This window comes from Anabrus simplex, chromosome 7, assembly GCF_040414725.1.
Source record: "Anabrus simplex isolate iqAnaSimp1 chromosome 7, ASM4041472v1, whole genome shotgun sequence".
Lineage (NCBI taxonomy): Eukaryota > Metazoa > Arthropoda > Insecta > Orthoptera > Tettigoniidae > Anabrus > Anabrus simplex.
Window position 1 is genome coordinate 174310906 of NC_090271.1, and position 14911 is coordinate 174325816.

Here is a 14911-nt window from a genome sequence, read left to right on the forward strand (position 1 = left end):
ATACATCAGACAAACTGGTCGCAACTTTAACATCAGATACTGTGAACATATGCCTCTGCTGGCAGGACGTAGTGTTTACAGTGCACTTTGTCTTCTGGTATGGGCTAGAGCAATATTGTTACTTTCATTGATTTGTCTCAGCTTTATCCTTGGCTTTGACAAGATGAAAGTGACTGAGGTATGAGTGATGCTAGTAATGCCATTCCTTATGCAGCCAGTCCCTGCTATGAATGGTGTGAAAATGTTGCTCACAGGGTCAGTTGGTGCATGCATTTCAGTGGGCTTGGCAGACTGATATGTAATAGCAACTTCTGGCTCGGTGAGGAAAGCAACGGGAAACTACCTCACTCCTCATTTCCCTAGTACGCCTCTTCAGTGATGCCTAGGCCATTTATGACAGATGATGGCGGAGCTGTTGAGGATCCAACCAGCCTTCGGGCTGAGGACTAAACATACATACACTGTGAACATATCAACGCCATTAAATACAACAGATTCTCTGCTATAGGACAACACACACAAGACTCCAAGCATAATTTCACCAATATTGAAAAAGACATAAAAATACTTAAAATCATTAACAAAGGCTCCCTCCTAAAAACTACTGAAAATTGTTTTATTCACCTTGACCAATACTTCAACCCTAATTTCAATTTAAATGCCATTTCTGAAAAACCCAATATCCTATTTGACTTCCTAATTCTTCTTCTCAAAAATTCTAAATTTCAAAACCCAAATTCTATTTTCCATGCCTTACAAAGTTGCTACCCACATTTTCTACCTCCAATAACCCACCCTAAACTACCCCTTCTTTATTCCCTACCTTATCCTTTCCCATTCTCTTTTAACTTCCAATCCTTTTAATCTCCTCTTATCTACTAATCTTCTTCATTTATTAACTTATTCTACCTTTTCTGTTCACCTCTCCTCTCGGGGAAAAAAGAAAAAAGAAAAAAAACTACTACTTTCCGAATTGAACTGTATATACTACAGTGCCACCTGCATTTTGGGTCTTTACATTCAAATTTAAACTCTTGCCTTGCGCTGCCTTGGACTACCTCAATTACGACCTGAATTCTTATCTTCAAGAAGTAGCGCACTGTGCATATACGTTTTTCATTTGTTTCCGATATTGCAGTTTTTACCATTTTTCTCTTCACAATTGTTTTTTACGTCAACCGTTCTAAATAATCTTCAATTATATTAAATTGCATTATTTATATATATAAACACATTTTTGCAACCGAAGCAATTACGGACTGGATCATCAAGCTATTCACCGAGTTCCATCGCCATTTGAAAGCACATTGATTGTGTTGCGCTGATCTTCAGGAGCTAGCAATTTACTTCAATCAAGCGATTCGTCCTCGATTTCTACATTATTTTGGACTTCATATTCATTAAATTATGTTGTGACTTTGTGCCTGACCTCTTCTTGTAAACATTTGGAGACAGTGCCAAACTTTGCGTGTGTTGTGCTACTATTCAGAAGATCGCGCCTTAATTCATATAAGTGACTGACCTTCTACTTCTTTTAGTTTTCACGATTTAAAATCGCACAGTGCCAATCCCCATCATTTTATTTTGCCTCTTCAACAGTTTTTGTGAAAGACTCATTCTTTAATTTCTTATTTACCTATGCATTGTTTTTGCATTTTATTCGGCTGATGATGACCCAGATTGGGGTCGAAACCGGTACCGCTTCCGCTTATAATTAAATAGAAATGTAACTCTACATTTCTTATTTATTTGTATTGAATAGGTTGAACTACGCTATTTGTTATTTCAATTTAATTGTGATACAGTTCAATACGGAACATCGTGAAAATTTTATCTTTAAAAGGTCGCCTACAGGCGCCAAATAGAAAGACCTGCACCTGGCGAGCCGAACCTGTCCTGTGATATCCCGGCACTAAAAGCCATACGACATTTCATTTCATCCTGTATAATCAAAGATATTGCAACATAGTGGTTGATGGAGAAAAATGGAAATTCCTGTCAAACCGCACCATCAATATCTGTGTTTTCTACTGAGAAAGGAATCTGAAAACTGCTTGAACGAAAGGAAAACATTTGTGTGGTTTGCAGTAGAAAAGATCGGGGGCCCCGTCAGACGATCTCGTACTGCATGTCAAAACTGTGCTCAAGGACTCCATGGGTTGTGCATCACAAACCATGACTGTTAGTGGCAGAGAACATGCAAACGAGGAGGTATGTCATTTTGTAAATATTTTTTTCTGTGTGTCATGTGTAGCTATATTGTAAATAATTCTTAAACTACCCTCAAATAAAAAGTAAAACTTTACATGTTTATTCATAGCAAACAGGACACTTCAAATAAGTCATCACTATTTATCAGTGATTTGAATTTTCTGATATTTTCTGTTTTGTTTCTGATTTTTAATTTTTGGTGTGGTAAAACTGTTTGAATTTTTTTTTTTTCAAAATACCCAAGAGCATTTTAGTGTTATAATTTAGTTCAGCAGTAAGAGTATCTTCTTGTTAACATTTTTAAAAATTTCAAGTCAAAGTGATAAATTTTGTCAACTACGTAGGCAAGTCATTAAGTATCTGCAATTTAGCTCTCACTGTCTTTAGGTTGGTTCTATGGCATTGTGTGGTCACCAGCTGCTAGATGGTACCGTTGTCTACTTCTGTGGTAGGTTTCAACATTATTAGATCAGTACAGCTTCCGCTGTAGCAACGTAAAGATGGCCACGCCACTCTCTGTTTGTACAAAGGAAGAACAGTGTTCCGTGGTCCGTTTTTTGTGGTCTGAGGTTGTACCAGGAGTGGAAATTCATAGAGGACTTTCAGCACAATACGGGGACAATGTTTTCCCACAGCAAAGTGTTTGCCCGTGGACTGAACAGTTCAAAAGGGGTCGCATGAGCGTGAAGGATGAGGAAAGATCTGGGCGTCCATCCACAGCCGTAACTGATGCCAATATCGAACAAGTGCGTGATATGATCCTGAATAACATACGAGTGACTGTTGATGACATGGCAAAGCATATGCACATTAGCCATGGTTCTGCTGTTCTTACTTGGTGCAAACAGAGAGTAGCATAGTCAACTTTACGGTGCCATCTGGCGGCTGGTGAGCACGGAATGCCATAGAACAAACCTAAAGACAATTAGAGCAAAATTGCAGATACTTATTGACTTGCCCTCGTATACATCCCAGAGAGTAAGAACCTGCAAAATCCTCTGAATCGGTCTGGCACTCTTGGCATATTGGGAGCAACGGGCCTGGCACCAAGAGAGTTAAACTTGCAAAAGAAAGCTATTTGCACCACTTGACAGAACCCCAGAGGAAAAAGTCCAGAGGTGTGAGATCCGGCGATCGTGCTGGCCATGGGACAGGACCTCTCCTTAAATCCAACGATGAGGGCATGTGTTGTTCAGGTGTTCGCAGACATTAACATCTAAGTAGGCTGGTAGACCATCGTGTTGAAATCAAATCTTTTCGCGGACAACAAGGCATACAGCCTGAACTGTGGCAGCGTAACTTGCAGGAAGATCACGTAACGTGGACCAGTCAAACAGGGAGGCAACAAATAAGGTTCTATTACGTGATCTTAGACAATGCCCGCCAATACGTTGCCAGAGGATCGTTGCTGGTGGCCACCGATGTGGATATACGGATGTGCTAGTGGCTTTACATCGCACCGACACAGGTAGGTCTTATGGCGACGATGCGATAGGAGTTGGAATGAAGCGGCCGTGGCCTTAATTAAGGTACAGCCCCAGCATTTGCCTGGTGTGAAAATGGGAAACCACAGAAAACCACCTTCAGGGCTGCCGACAGTGGAATTCAAACCCACTATCTCCCAGATGCAAGCTCACAACCGCGCGCCCCTAACTGCACGGCCAACTCGCCCGGTATATATACGGATATGAAGCTCATGGATTACGACACCGATGTGGGTGGCGTGGAGATTGTCCTCACCTCCAAACATGGCTCTTAAGGCTGTAGAAAACACAATCACGGGTGAATGAAGCCTCATCTGTAAACAATACAAACTGTACAAAGTTGGGCACTACAGCACTGCGGTGGATAATCCATTGACAGAAGTGAATGTGGGGGTCAAAATCCGTTGGTCCCCATGCTTGCACACATTCTTTATGATAGGGGAGTAATACCTGTTCCACCATTACTACCCACACTGTATCCTTCAAGTGTGTGTTTCACAAGCATGTTGACGTGTGCTTATTGCTGGGTGGTCAGCCACACGATCCAACACCATCTCCTCAAAGTCTGGTGTTCGGACACGTCTTTGGCGGGAACCTTGGCCGGCTCTCTATGGCATGAATGACCCCATCTCTTGTTTTTTTTTATATTTGCTTTACGTCGCGCCGACACAGATAGGTCTTATGGCGACAATGGGACAGGAAAGGGCTAGGAGTGGGAAGGAAACGGCCGTGGCCTTAATTAAGGTACAGCCCCAGCATTTGCCTGGTGTGAAAATGGGAAACCACGGAAAACCATTTTCAGGGCTGCCGACAGTGGGGTTCGAACCTACTATCTCCCGAATACTGGATACTGGCCGCAATTAAGCGACTGCAGCTATCGAGCTCGGTACCCATCTCTTGTAAGTTGGTATCCACGGAGATAAAATTCTTCCAATTAGGATGACGCCTGTTGAGAAAGCGTCTGTATATTCGTGCTGCTTTACAGGCACTACATCCTGTTGCACCGTACATTAAATGCATGTCTGTCAACTATCATGACAAGTAACGTTCGATCTTTGACAATGCATCATGCACTGTACACAGTAACACACCTCACCATGGACACATCACAAGCTGTCTGATGCAATGAACAACTGACACCAGAGATAGTGATATGCGTGTGGCACAGGTTAATGTGCTGGTGTGAGGCATGCGGTCGTCACATAGCATGTGCTATGAGCTAAGTTGTGTATGATACGTCTGTTTGGTGGTCAGGAGTGTACGCTGAATATCACCCGCTGCCTGTTCCTGAGTACAACAAACAACCGGGACCTTTGCGAGAGTGCAGCAGAACAGCTTACGTGTTGCAATACATGCATGGAGACTGGCAGTCGACACTTTAAACGATTACTATGAGCTACGTTCTTGTTATATGGTGTATGCTGTGTGTTTCAATAACACAATGAATATTCATTTACGACCTCTGGTTCCCTATCTCAATACAATCGGTTTTGGACTCATTATCACCTGTTTCAATTTGACCCTAGAGGTTTGAGACACACTGTATGCATTATTTTTCACAATATTATAATTAATTTTTTGTTACATATCGGTCAATTTACTTGGGAGTATGATTGTGTAGTTTTTACAGAGCATTGATCCAGAGGTGTATCCATTGGCATGCAAGATATTTTGAGGTACATATAGTTTTATCATTACAGTAAGTTCTTTTAGTTTATATGGATAATATCTGTATACAGTAAAATCTCAATTAACCGTTCTAATGTCCGGGAAGGGGTGAACAGTTAATTTTAAAAAAACTGATAATCCATACTACTAATTTTAATGGACTTTTTAAAGTACCTTAAATATATGTACTGTATGACCTTAAATGCAGTGCATTAAACTTAAAACCAAAATGTAGTCAAAGCTACAACAGAACATACTAAGTATTCACCTAAATTACCAACAGACCTTAAATAATTAATTTACCTGGCGTCATTTAAGCTGCTTTAGAAAAATCCATTACTTTTTTTTTTTTTGCACTCTCCTACATCTAACTTTCTTCTTTATGTCCATTCTGAGCTTTCTAATTACAAGAATGTCTGAAAAATCCGTATCGTCCTCTTGCTCCAAAAATTCCATTAACGTTTCAGCTGACTCCAGTGCGGTCTGAAGTGGTACACGATTGTTTGTGACGCACTCTTCTTCCCCATCAGCCTCACTTTCACTCGTCACTTCGCAGCTGACTGCTGAGTTCCTGCTAACGCTTTTATTTACTATTTCGTCATCAGTTAAAATGTGATGCCCAGGCAAGACATCGCCAGTATGAAGCCACTCCTCAATGTTACTTTCATCCACTTCTCCATAATGAATGTTATTTTCAATAGCCTTCAGGATATCTCTGATCATCAGTCCCTCATTTTCACCTTCATCAGTGAACCCATGAAAATCGTCAGCGAGCTCTTCGACATCAACAAACGATTTTCTCCACGATCGAGTGATGTTCTTAGTGGTTACTAGATCCCATAATTTCTGAGCAAAATAAAGCGCTTCTGTAAGAATGAGATTTTTCCAGAACTCAACCCTTGACGTTTCTTCGGAAAGTAAGAGGCCTAGCAATTCTCGCTTATAATGCGCCTTAAAGATTGTGATGACGCCTTGGGCATCGGCTGAATTAATGAAGTTACATTATGTGGCAAATAGGAAGCAAAAATGTTTCCATCCTCTGATTTCAACTCTGCATCAACAGGGTGAGAGGGTGCATTATCAACGAAAAGGAAGGCCTTTAATGGCAAGCCTTTCGACCCCAAGAAATCTCGAACCCCCGGAACAAACTTATAATGGAACCAAGTCCTGAAAACATTGCGAGTCACCCATGCAAATTTCTTATGACAATAATCTACTGGGAAACATTTCATCACTGTTCTTTGAAACAACGCAGATTTTTTGCTTTACCAACAACAGCTAATTTTAATTTATGGTCGCCACTAGCGTTCGCACAGCACAAGATGGTAACACGCTGTTTACTAGATTTGTGACCTGGAGCTGATTTCTCTTCAGCAACTGCTAGTGTTTTACTGGGTAAGCACTTCCAATAAAGTCCAGTTTCATCGGCATTGTACACTTGACCTGGAATGAAATTGTGTCTCTCAATTATGTGCTTAAACTTGCATTTAAAGTTTTCTGCTGCCCTGCTGTCACCACTTAGTTTTTGTCCTTCGATGTTTAATTTTTAAATGCCATGTCTGTCCTTAAATCTGTGCTTTTTTTTTTGCACCGATACAGAAAGGTCTTAAGGCGACGATGTGAGAGGAAAGGCATAGGAATGGGAAGGAAGCGGCCGTGGCCCCAGCATTTGCCTGGTGTGAAAATGAGAAACCATGGAAAAATCATCTTCAGGGCCGCTGAAAGTGGGGTTCGAATCCACTATCTCTCGGGTAAGAGCTTAGAGCTGTGCGCTCCTAACCGCACGGCCAACTCGCCCGGTCTTAAATCTCTGTAGCCAACCATGAGATGCTGGCAAGGACCCTGAGAGCCCCATCTTTCTGTAAAAAATTTGTGCCTGCCTTGTTATCATAGGACCATTAACAGGTACACCTTCGCCTCTCTTTTGCTGAAACCAAGTGAAACCAAGCATCCAGTTCTTTTAAAGATGATGCTTTCATTGTTTTTCTTTTAGCGAGTCCATTAGAACTGTCAGAACTCACTGCAAACTGCAACACTTTCTCTTTATTCTTCATTAGGTCCTGTACTGTTGTCACACCCACACCGAACTCTGATGCTAAATTTGAGACTAGTTCCCTTTGTTTAACCGTTCGATTATATTAACTTTACTTTGTATGGTTAAATCTACACGTTTTCTTTTTAATGGAGATTTCGATCTCAACATTTCTTGGCTCTTAGAATGGAAAATAGATGTTCAACTTTATCAGTCACTCTCACATTTCCTTACTTTGCACTACAGTACAGAACGTAGCCTACCCATCTACTAATAGCGGAGGTTGACTATGATGGACCGCAAGGCTGGTTTCCAATTCCTGTGCATTGTGAAATATTAACAATGCAGAACCCTGTGGTGAAAATATTTAACCTTGACAGAGAACGATATAAAAGATCTGCATACGGTACTCGGAGATGTTACACGCAACCAAGTAAGTTGTAGGTATCATTCTGAAGTAGAAACGACCAGCATACCGTACCCTACACTCCGTGGGCTGGGAGAGGGCACATTATAATACATTATTCGTCAAGAATGGAATGGATAATAAAGATTGTGATGAATTTGAATAGCATCCCTCTTCTTTCGTAACAGTTAAAAGTTAAATAATTTTATACACCATAAAATTACGTAGAAAAAAATGTATGAAGTCATGTCTCCAATGCCGATTGCTGGTCTATGCGCGTGTACGTACAGCAGTTACTGTACATTATGAAGTTATGATCCTGGACTCAGGAGTCGGAGAGTCAATGTACAGTCGCTCCAAAACAGAATACTGTATCAAGATACCTTGACGTCAAGAGCCGGGCTGAGTGGCTCAGATGGTTGAAGCGATGACCTTGTGACCTCAACTCGACAGGATCGATCCTAGGTCAGTCCGGTGGTATTTGAAGGTGTTCAAATACATCAGCCTCGTATAGGTAGATTTACGGGCACGTAAACAAACTCCAGTGAGACAAAATTTCGGCACCTCGGCGTCTGCGAAAACCGTCTAAGTGGTTAGTGGGACGTAAAACCAATAATATTAATATTGTTATTATTGACATCAAGAGTACGCTCATTCAGTTTTGGAGTGAATGTACATTGCATTACAAAAATCGAGATTTTTTTTGGCGATGTATAAACCGCAGAACGGTTAATCAAGAGACGGATAATCGAGGGTTTACTGTATATTAATGTACTGTGACAAAGGCTATTGCACTTGTTGTTTAATGCCAAATGAATGATTCAATGATTCAAAGATCTCCCAAACAAATAACCAAATATATGACTTACCATCTGTTCCTGTTCAGCCCCACCACCATACGTAACCAGGACAGATATATCCTCCTTGTGCTCCACAATAATCTCAGAGCAAGCATCATACACATTCTGAGCACTACTAGAGCTAGAGCACAATATCAAGATCAGAGGTCCACATCCCTTTGGAAGCTGCAATAAGAAATGAAGTCATGAGTCATCAAGGCATAGCCTAAGAAATTATCAAAAATAATAATGTGTATTTGTATCAAGAGCAATTGGGTTTCCTATATATTTGACCTTAACTTCATTCAGAAGTATAGGAGGTAAATACTACAAACTCCTGAATTTATAACTGTTGGAACGTGCAGGTGACTATTAGCACTAAAGGTGGTGAAACAGTAAGGTAACATGCAGGTAATGCTGGTTTAACTAACGCACGACTGTGGTGTTGTTTGATGGAAAGATTTGTTACTTTTTACTGTAAGTATAATGGTATATTGTAACATGTAATTTACATATAGAGGCAATATGGAACATCCTCGTCGAGTGATGTCAAGTAAACGATACTGTTATGTTGTGAACTGCCATAATTCAGAATGTTATGGTGACAATAGTGTTTTCTGCATCCCCATGAAAGGAATACGAAAAAGAAAGAAGACAAAAATGAATATTGGCAGTGAACATAATGAATTAAGTATCATGAAATAATACCAGAGATATTTAATTCATACATAATGGACAGCACAAGAATGACAGTGATGTAAGTCATTATTAAAGCAGACATTAATAACATCTCACAAATTCCTAGTCCATGTTTATTGAAACGCTAAATTCATATAATCTGATAATTTTGCACTGATTCCAGATTTCACTCTTCCTGTAAATAAATCCGAATTCTTCCCAGCGTAAAATATCATGGGGAGTTTTGACTGACTTTTAAAAATTCTTCAGGGTTTTTTTTTACCAGCCCCATGGTGTAGAGGTAGCGTGCTGCCTCTTACCCGGAGGCCCCGGGTTTGATTCCCGGCCAGGACAGGGATTTTTACCAGGACCTGAAGGCTGGTTTGAGGGTCCACTCAGCCTACGTTGAGGAGCTATCTGACAGTAAGATAGTGGCCCCGGTCTAGAAAGCCAAGAATAACAGCCGAGAGGATTCATAGTGCTGACCACATGACACCTTGTAATCTTCAGGCCTTAGGGCTGAACAGTGGTCGCTTGGTAGGTCAAGGCCCTTCAAGTGCTGTAGTGTCATGGGGTTTGGTTTTTTGATTCTCTTTTTACCAAATGTAGGTTTCACATGTAGGTACAAATAAACACCCATTTTTCCAAATTAGAGTTATATGTAAAAGTTCAAAAAAAATGTCCAGTTTTCTCTTATACAGTAAATTACTAGCAAGATAACCATGCTTGGCTGTGGTTTTAAATTGAAAGTTCTTTATAAGTTTTAAATTATGGAGAGTCCATTGTCGGCTAGGCTGTAAATATACCCTCACAATTCGTACTGTATGTCAAACGGTTTTCGAGGAATGATCATTTATTTTATGATCCAATGCTCATTTGAACACCATACAAATGGGATTCCTTAAAACTCTATGTTATTTTAACATCTAAGCCATAGATGCGACAAATCTGTGAAATTTTGATTTCGTATGTTGAACAGTTATGGAGGAATGATCATTTTGTTTTAGGGGTAGAATATTTTTAAAATATTTATTTAACAACTAAAACATAGAAAACGATTCACGTAAAATTTTAAGTTTTTATGTGAAAAAGCCATTTTTTAAATGAATATAGCGGTTTTTCAGAGTCAACCCCGTCTAAACTCGTAAGAGGAAAAACATTTTGAAGCCAAACTGAGTGGCTCAGATGGTTAAGGCAATGGCTTTCTGAACCCAAGTTGACAGGTTCGATCCTGGATCAGTATGGTGGTAAATGAAGGGGCTCAGATACTTCAGCCCCATGTCGGTAGATTTACGTGCGAATAAAATACAAACTGTGGGACAAAATTCCAGCACATTGGTGTCTCCAACAACCATAAAAGTAGTTAGAGGGACGTAAAATCAATTATTATTATTGTTGCCATTGAGTCTTTCACGGCCCGTACTTAGAGACATGATACTGTATAGGCTTTTGGGCTTATGATGCGTCATGAAAATAAGGTGAAATTCTTTACGTTTCGCAGAGAACTGTCCTCTGTATCATCAGAAGAAAATCTTGACTGTCCACGAGAAAGGCTTCTTAAACAATGACTTTTTGAAATTTAGATGTTATAATAGAAATGGAAATAGTTACTTTCAGTCGTCACCACATGGCTCCCCGGACGTGGCAAAGTGCTAGCGCTCGAAGCGGAAGCTGACCGAACCATCAGAATCAGTCTAAGAGGGTCACATAACACGTCACATATGACATTGACAGGTGTATGGCATTGACAAAAGCCTGGAATGAAACTTCTGGCGATGAGGAACGTACAAATTTGGAAAACACTGAGACCAAATACCAATAGTGAAGGGACAGAGAAGGGAACTACCGTAAAACGGGGTAACTTTGGCCACTTTCTCGTATATTTTTAAAATTAAAATGTGAAATATTCACTCTAATTTTCTGAAAAATATAATATAAGTCCTGCCATGTTTGTTCTTCATTTCTAAATATGAACATAATTAAAATTGTTATTCAGTAATGAATTATAATTATCGAATGAGTGGTCGGAGTTACCCCATGTTTTGGGGTAACTTCGGCTACCATAAAAATATCTCTTAAAACGAAGTTTTCTTCGATGTAGTGTTACTTCGGCCACTGTGAATGTTTTTTAAAAACCTGCAAAAAGCCCAGTATCGACAATTACAAACAAATTAAAATGATTTGTGGTGAAACAGAAGTATAGTGATCAAATTCACATTTTTCACAAAGAAGAAACTATTTTATTTAGCCTAAGCATACAAGCATTGTATGATATTACAAATTGCGTGTTGCATTGCGTAATTATTCGTAATGGTACAAAAGATAATAAATAAAAAGTACGAAAATCACAAAGCTCAATAGTATGGAGAGAAAAGGAGATCGGAAAAGAAGCAATCTTATAGAATGTTCTCATAATACACCGTCTTCTAAATTAGAAAATATTTGGGTCGTAAATCAGGTTCTTAATTGCGCCTCGTCCATGTCAACTGATTTCCGTCTATTTATCATTTAAAATAGGAACCGTCTTTCTCCTCCCTGTCGGGATAAACTTCTCCGTTTATTGTTATTGTGGCTTTATTAATCTCTTCTAAAGCATTCTTGAAGTAAACAAGCTCGTAATTACAAAACTCGCGGCCGTGTAATGTTTTCCTGTACGTTCTTGGCATGGCCGAAGTTACCCCGGAAGTGGACAAGTTTCATCACAAAACTATTCCCTGAAGAACCCATTTGAATAAAATGCATCAAATTAGGTTGATCAGTTACCAGACGTACTTAAATTTGGACCCCATAAACCACTGGAATGGAGAATCGAATGCTGGGGCTAGAGAACAGTTTGTTTTCTGCTGTTACCAGACTAGACAATAGTCGGGGCTGCGAAAAAAATGGATTGACTTAAAAATGAGCCCACCAATGTTCTTTGGACTACCGAGTGTTGATAGAGCATTCTACCGTACGTGCATTTCAGTTGTTGCAAGTGGCTTATCTTTTTCAGTTTAGGAGGCAGGAGAAAATAAGTGTTGCTATTCGTCAGTGGCCGAAGTTACCCTGTATGGCCGAAGTTACCCCGCTTTACGGTACCTACGTAAATCCTTAATGGCTGGCAACCAGGTATTACTTAATTGATAGCCAGTGTCCCTGTTGAAATTGTTAGGATTTCTACACATTTCCACAGCTTCCCATTTAATCCTGGACCTGTAGTGTCTAGTGTGGGTAAGAGCTCGAGAATCTTGGAACATGACATCATGACCCGACGATAGTGTGTGCTCAGCTATTGCAGATTTGTCTGGCTGGTTGAGACGAATATTACGTTCATGTTCCTTCATATGGGTACCAATGGACCGGCATGTTTGGCCGATGTATACCTTACCACAAGTACAGGGAATTTTGTATATCCCAGGATGTAAAAGTGGGGACAATTTGTCCTTGGTTTTACTCATACTGTGAGCAATTTTAGTGGCGGTGCCAAACACGGATTTTATACTGTGTTTGCGGAGGACGTTAGCAATTCAATCTGTGGTGTTGTGAACGTAAGGCAAGTGGGCAGTTCCATTCACTTTTTCCTTCTGTGAGCTTTGCTTGGTCGTTTGTCTGGGATGCAGGGCTCTATGAATCTGCAAATCACTGCAACAATTACCCTTGAACGTGACTTTGGGCGTGTCCATCTCCACCTGTATATTTGATGGCTCACAAATTTGTCTCGCCCTCTTGGCGAGTGTCGTGAAAATGCCTAGTTTTTGTGCTGGATGGTGGTGAGAATCTGCATGAAGATAGCGATTTGTGTGGGTAGCCTTACGATAGATGGTATGTCCTAAGGAGCCGTCCGGTTTCTTTCCTACTAGAACATCCAAGAAAGAAAGGCATCTGTCCAACTCCATCTCCACAGTGAATTTAATTGAAAGATGTTGCTGATTTAGGTGGTTTAGAAATTCTCAGGACCTTCTGTCCGGACCACAAATAAATCATCTACATACCTCCACCATATCATAGGTGAGATGGGCGCCGAAGCAATAGCCTCCTCCTCAAAATGCTCCATAAAGAAATTAGCCACTACGGGTGAAAGTGGTCTTCCCGCAGCCACTCCGTCTGCCTGTTCATAAAAATTCCCACCCCACAAGAAATAGCTGGGAGTTATACAGTTACAAAATAGCTTAGCAATGTCCTCAGGGAACAGGTGTTCAATGAGAGACATAACCGAGTCAATCGACACTTTAGTGAACAAGGACTCCACATTGAAACTCAGCAAAAGCGTATTAGGTTGACGGGTTATGGTTGACAGCTTGTTGACGAAATACCGAGAGTCTCTGACGTAGGATTCAGTACGTCCTATGTGTGGCTGAAGCAATTTGCTTAGGTATTTAGCCAGAGCATATGTAGGAGAACCTATCGCACTAACAATAAGTCTGAGGGGAAGATCTTTTTTATGGATCTTAGACAATCCATACAATCTAGGTGGCACTGCATCCCCCAGGGACAGATGTTTATCCTCCTCTTTTGGAACTGAAGATTGCCTTAAGAGCTTCACAGTGGTGTTGGACACACGAGTGGTGGGGTCACGTGAGCTCAGTCCGTAAACAGGCTGTGACAATATAACCGAGCTCTTATTCTTATACTCGTCAGTGTCCATAACCACTGTCGCATTACCCTTATCAACTGAGAAAATGGTCAGTTCAGAATCATCCCTAAGTTCCTTCAGAGGTCTCCCTTCGCCTCTTGTTAAATTGGGCGCTGGTACAACAGTGGACCTTATGAGTCTCACACATTCCTGTCTTAACACCTCAGCCTCATCTGTACGTAGTTTGTGGACGGCTGCCTCAACGGAAGTAATTAACTCCTCAGTGGAAATTTTAGAGGGAGCGACAGCAAAATTAAGACCCCTAGCTAGAACTTCCGTTTGGTTCTCGTCCAAGGATTTCTTGGAAAGATTGACGACACTTTTACTAGCATCCGGGTTCGTGCGGGAGACCGCCTGTTTCTGAGCTAGTCAGAGGAACTTCGATTTCTGTCTGAATGACACTTGGTTGAATTTTCGTTCAGCCTGCATAGCAGTAATGCGATTACTATTATTATTATTAAAATATTTTGAGGTACATAAAATTTGACACCTAGAACATACAAGAATAACCTTCATGTAAAATTACAACTTTGTACATCGAACGATTGTGGAAGTATGAATAATTTCATTTCCGGAGCTAATCATATGTAATCTCTTAGGGAAGGAATGTTTTAAAATATTCCCTATTTTAGACCTAGGATTTAGACATACTGTGACACTTTCCTCATATCGACGTTGAGAATAACCATCTTTGCTTCACGGAGGATGGAATCTGCATCTATAATTTTCTTTGGCAAACAACGGAGCAACATTTCAATATAGTAATTTATTTAACCTTGATCCGCCCAGCATACCATATATGGCACAGCAAACGACACCATATTCTTGAACTCTTATTTTTGAAACCACACACAATGTATTGTTTACTACAGTATTGTTGTGTTCAGAGAAGTCCCGCCTAACATCTCAGTCGTTCGTTTTAGTATATCGTCCTCAATGATAGCGACATAAAAATGAAGTCCTGTTTTCAAGAGTGCCAGT

The 14911-nt window shown here is 40.4% G+C and overlaps 1 protein-coding gene across 4 annotated transcripts in view; it reads right to left on the minus strand.

Annotated features, from left to right (window-relative positions):
* Positions 1 to 14911, minus strand: part of LOC136877431 (putative ATP-dependent RNA helicase TDRD12) — an 821384-nt gene that overhangs the window by 489443 nt on the left and 317030 nt on the right. For all 4 annotated transcript variants that reach the window (XM_067151463.2, XM_067151464.2, XM_067151462.2 and 1 more), the window contains one exon: positions 8671 to 8826. In XM_067151463.2, coding sequence (XP_067007564.2) covers positions 8671 to 8826 — 156 coding nt within the window. The remainder of the gene's footprint in view (positions 1 to 8670; positions 8827 to 14911) is intronic.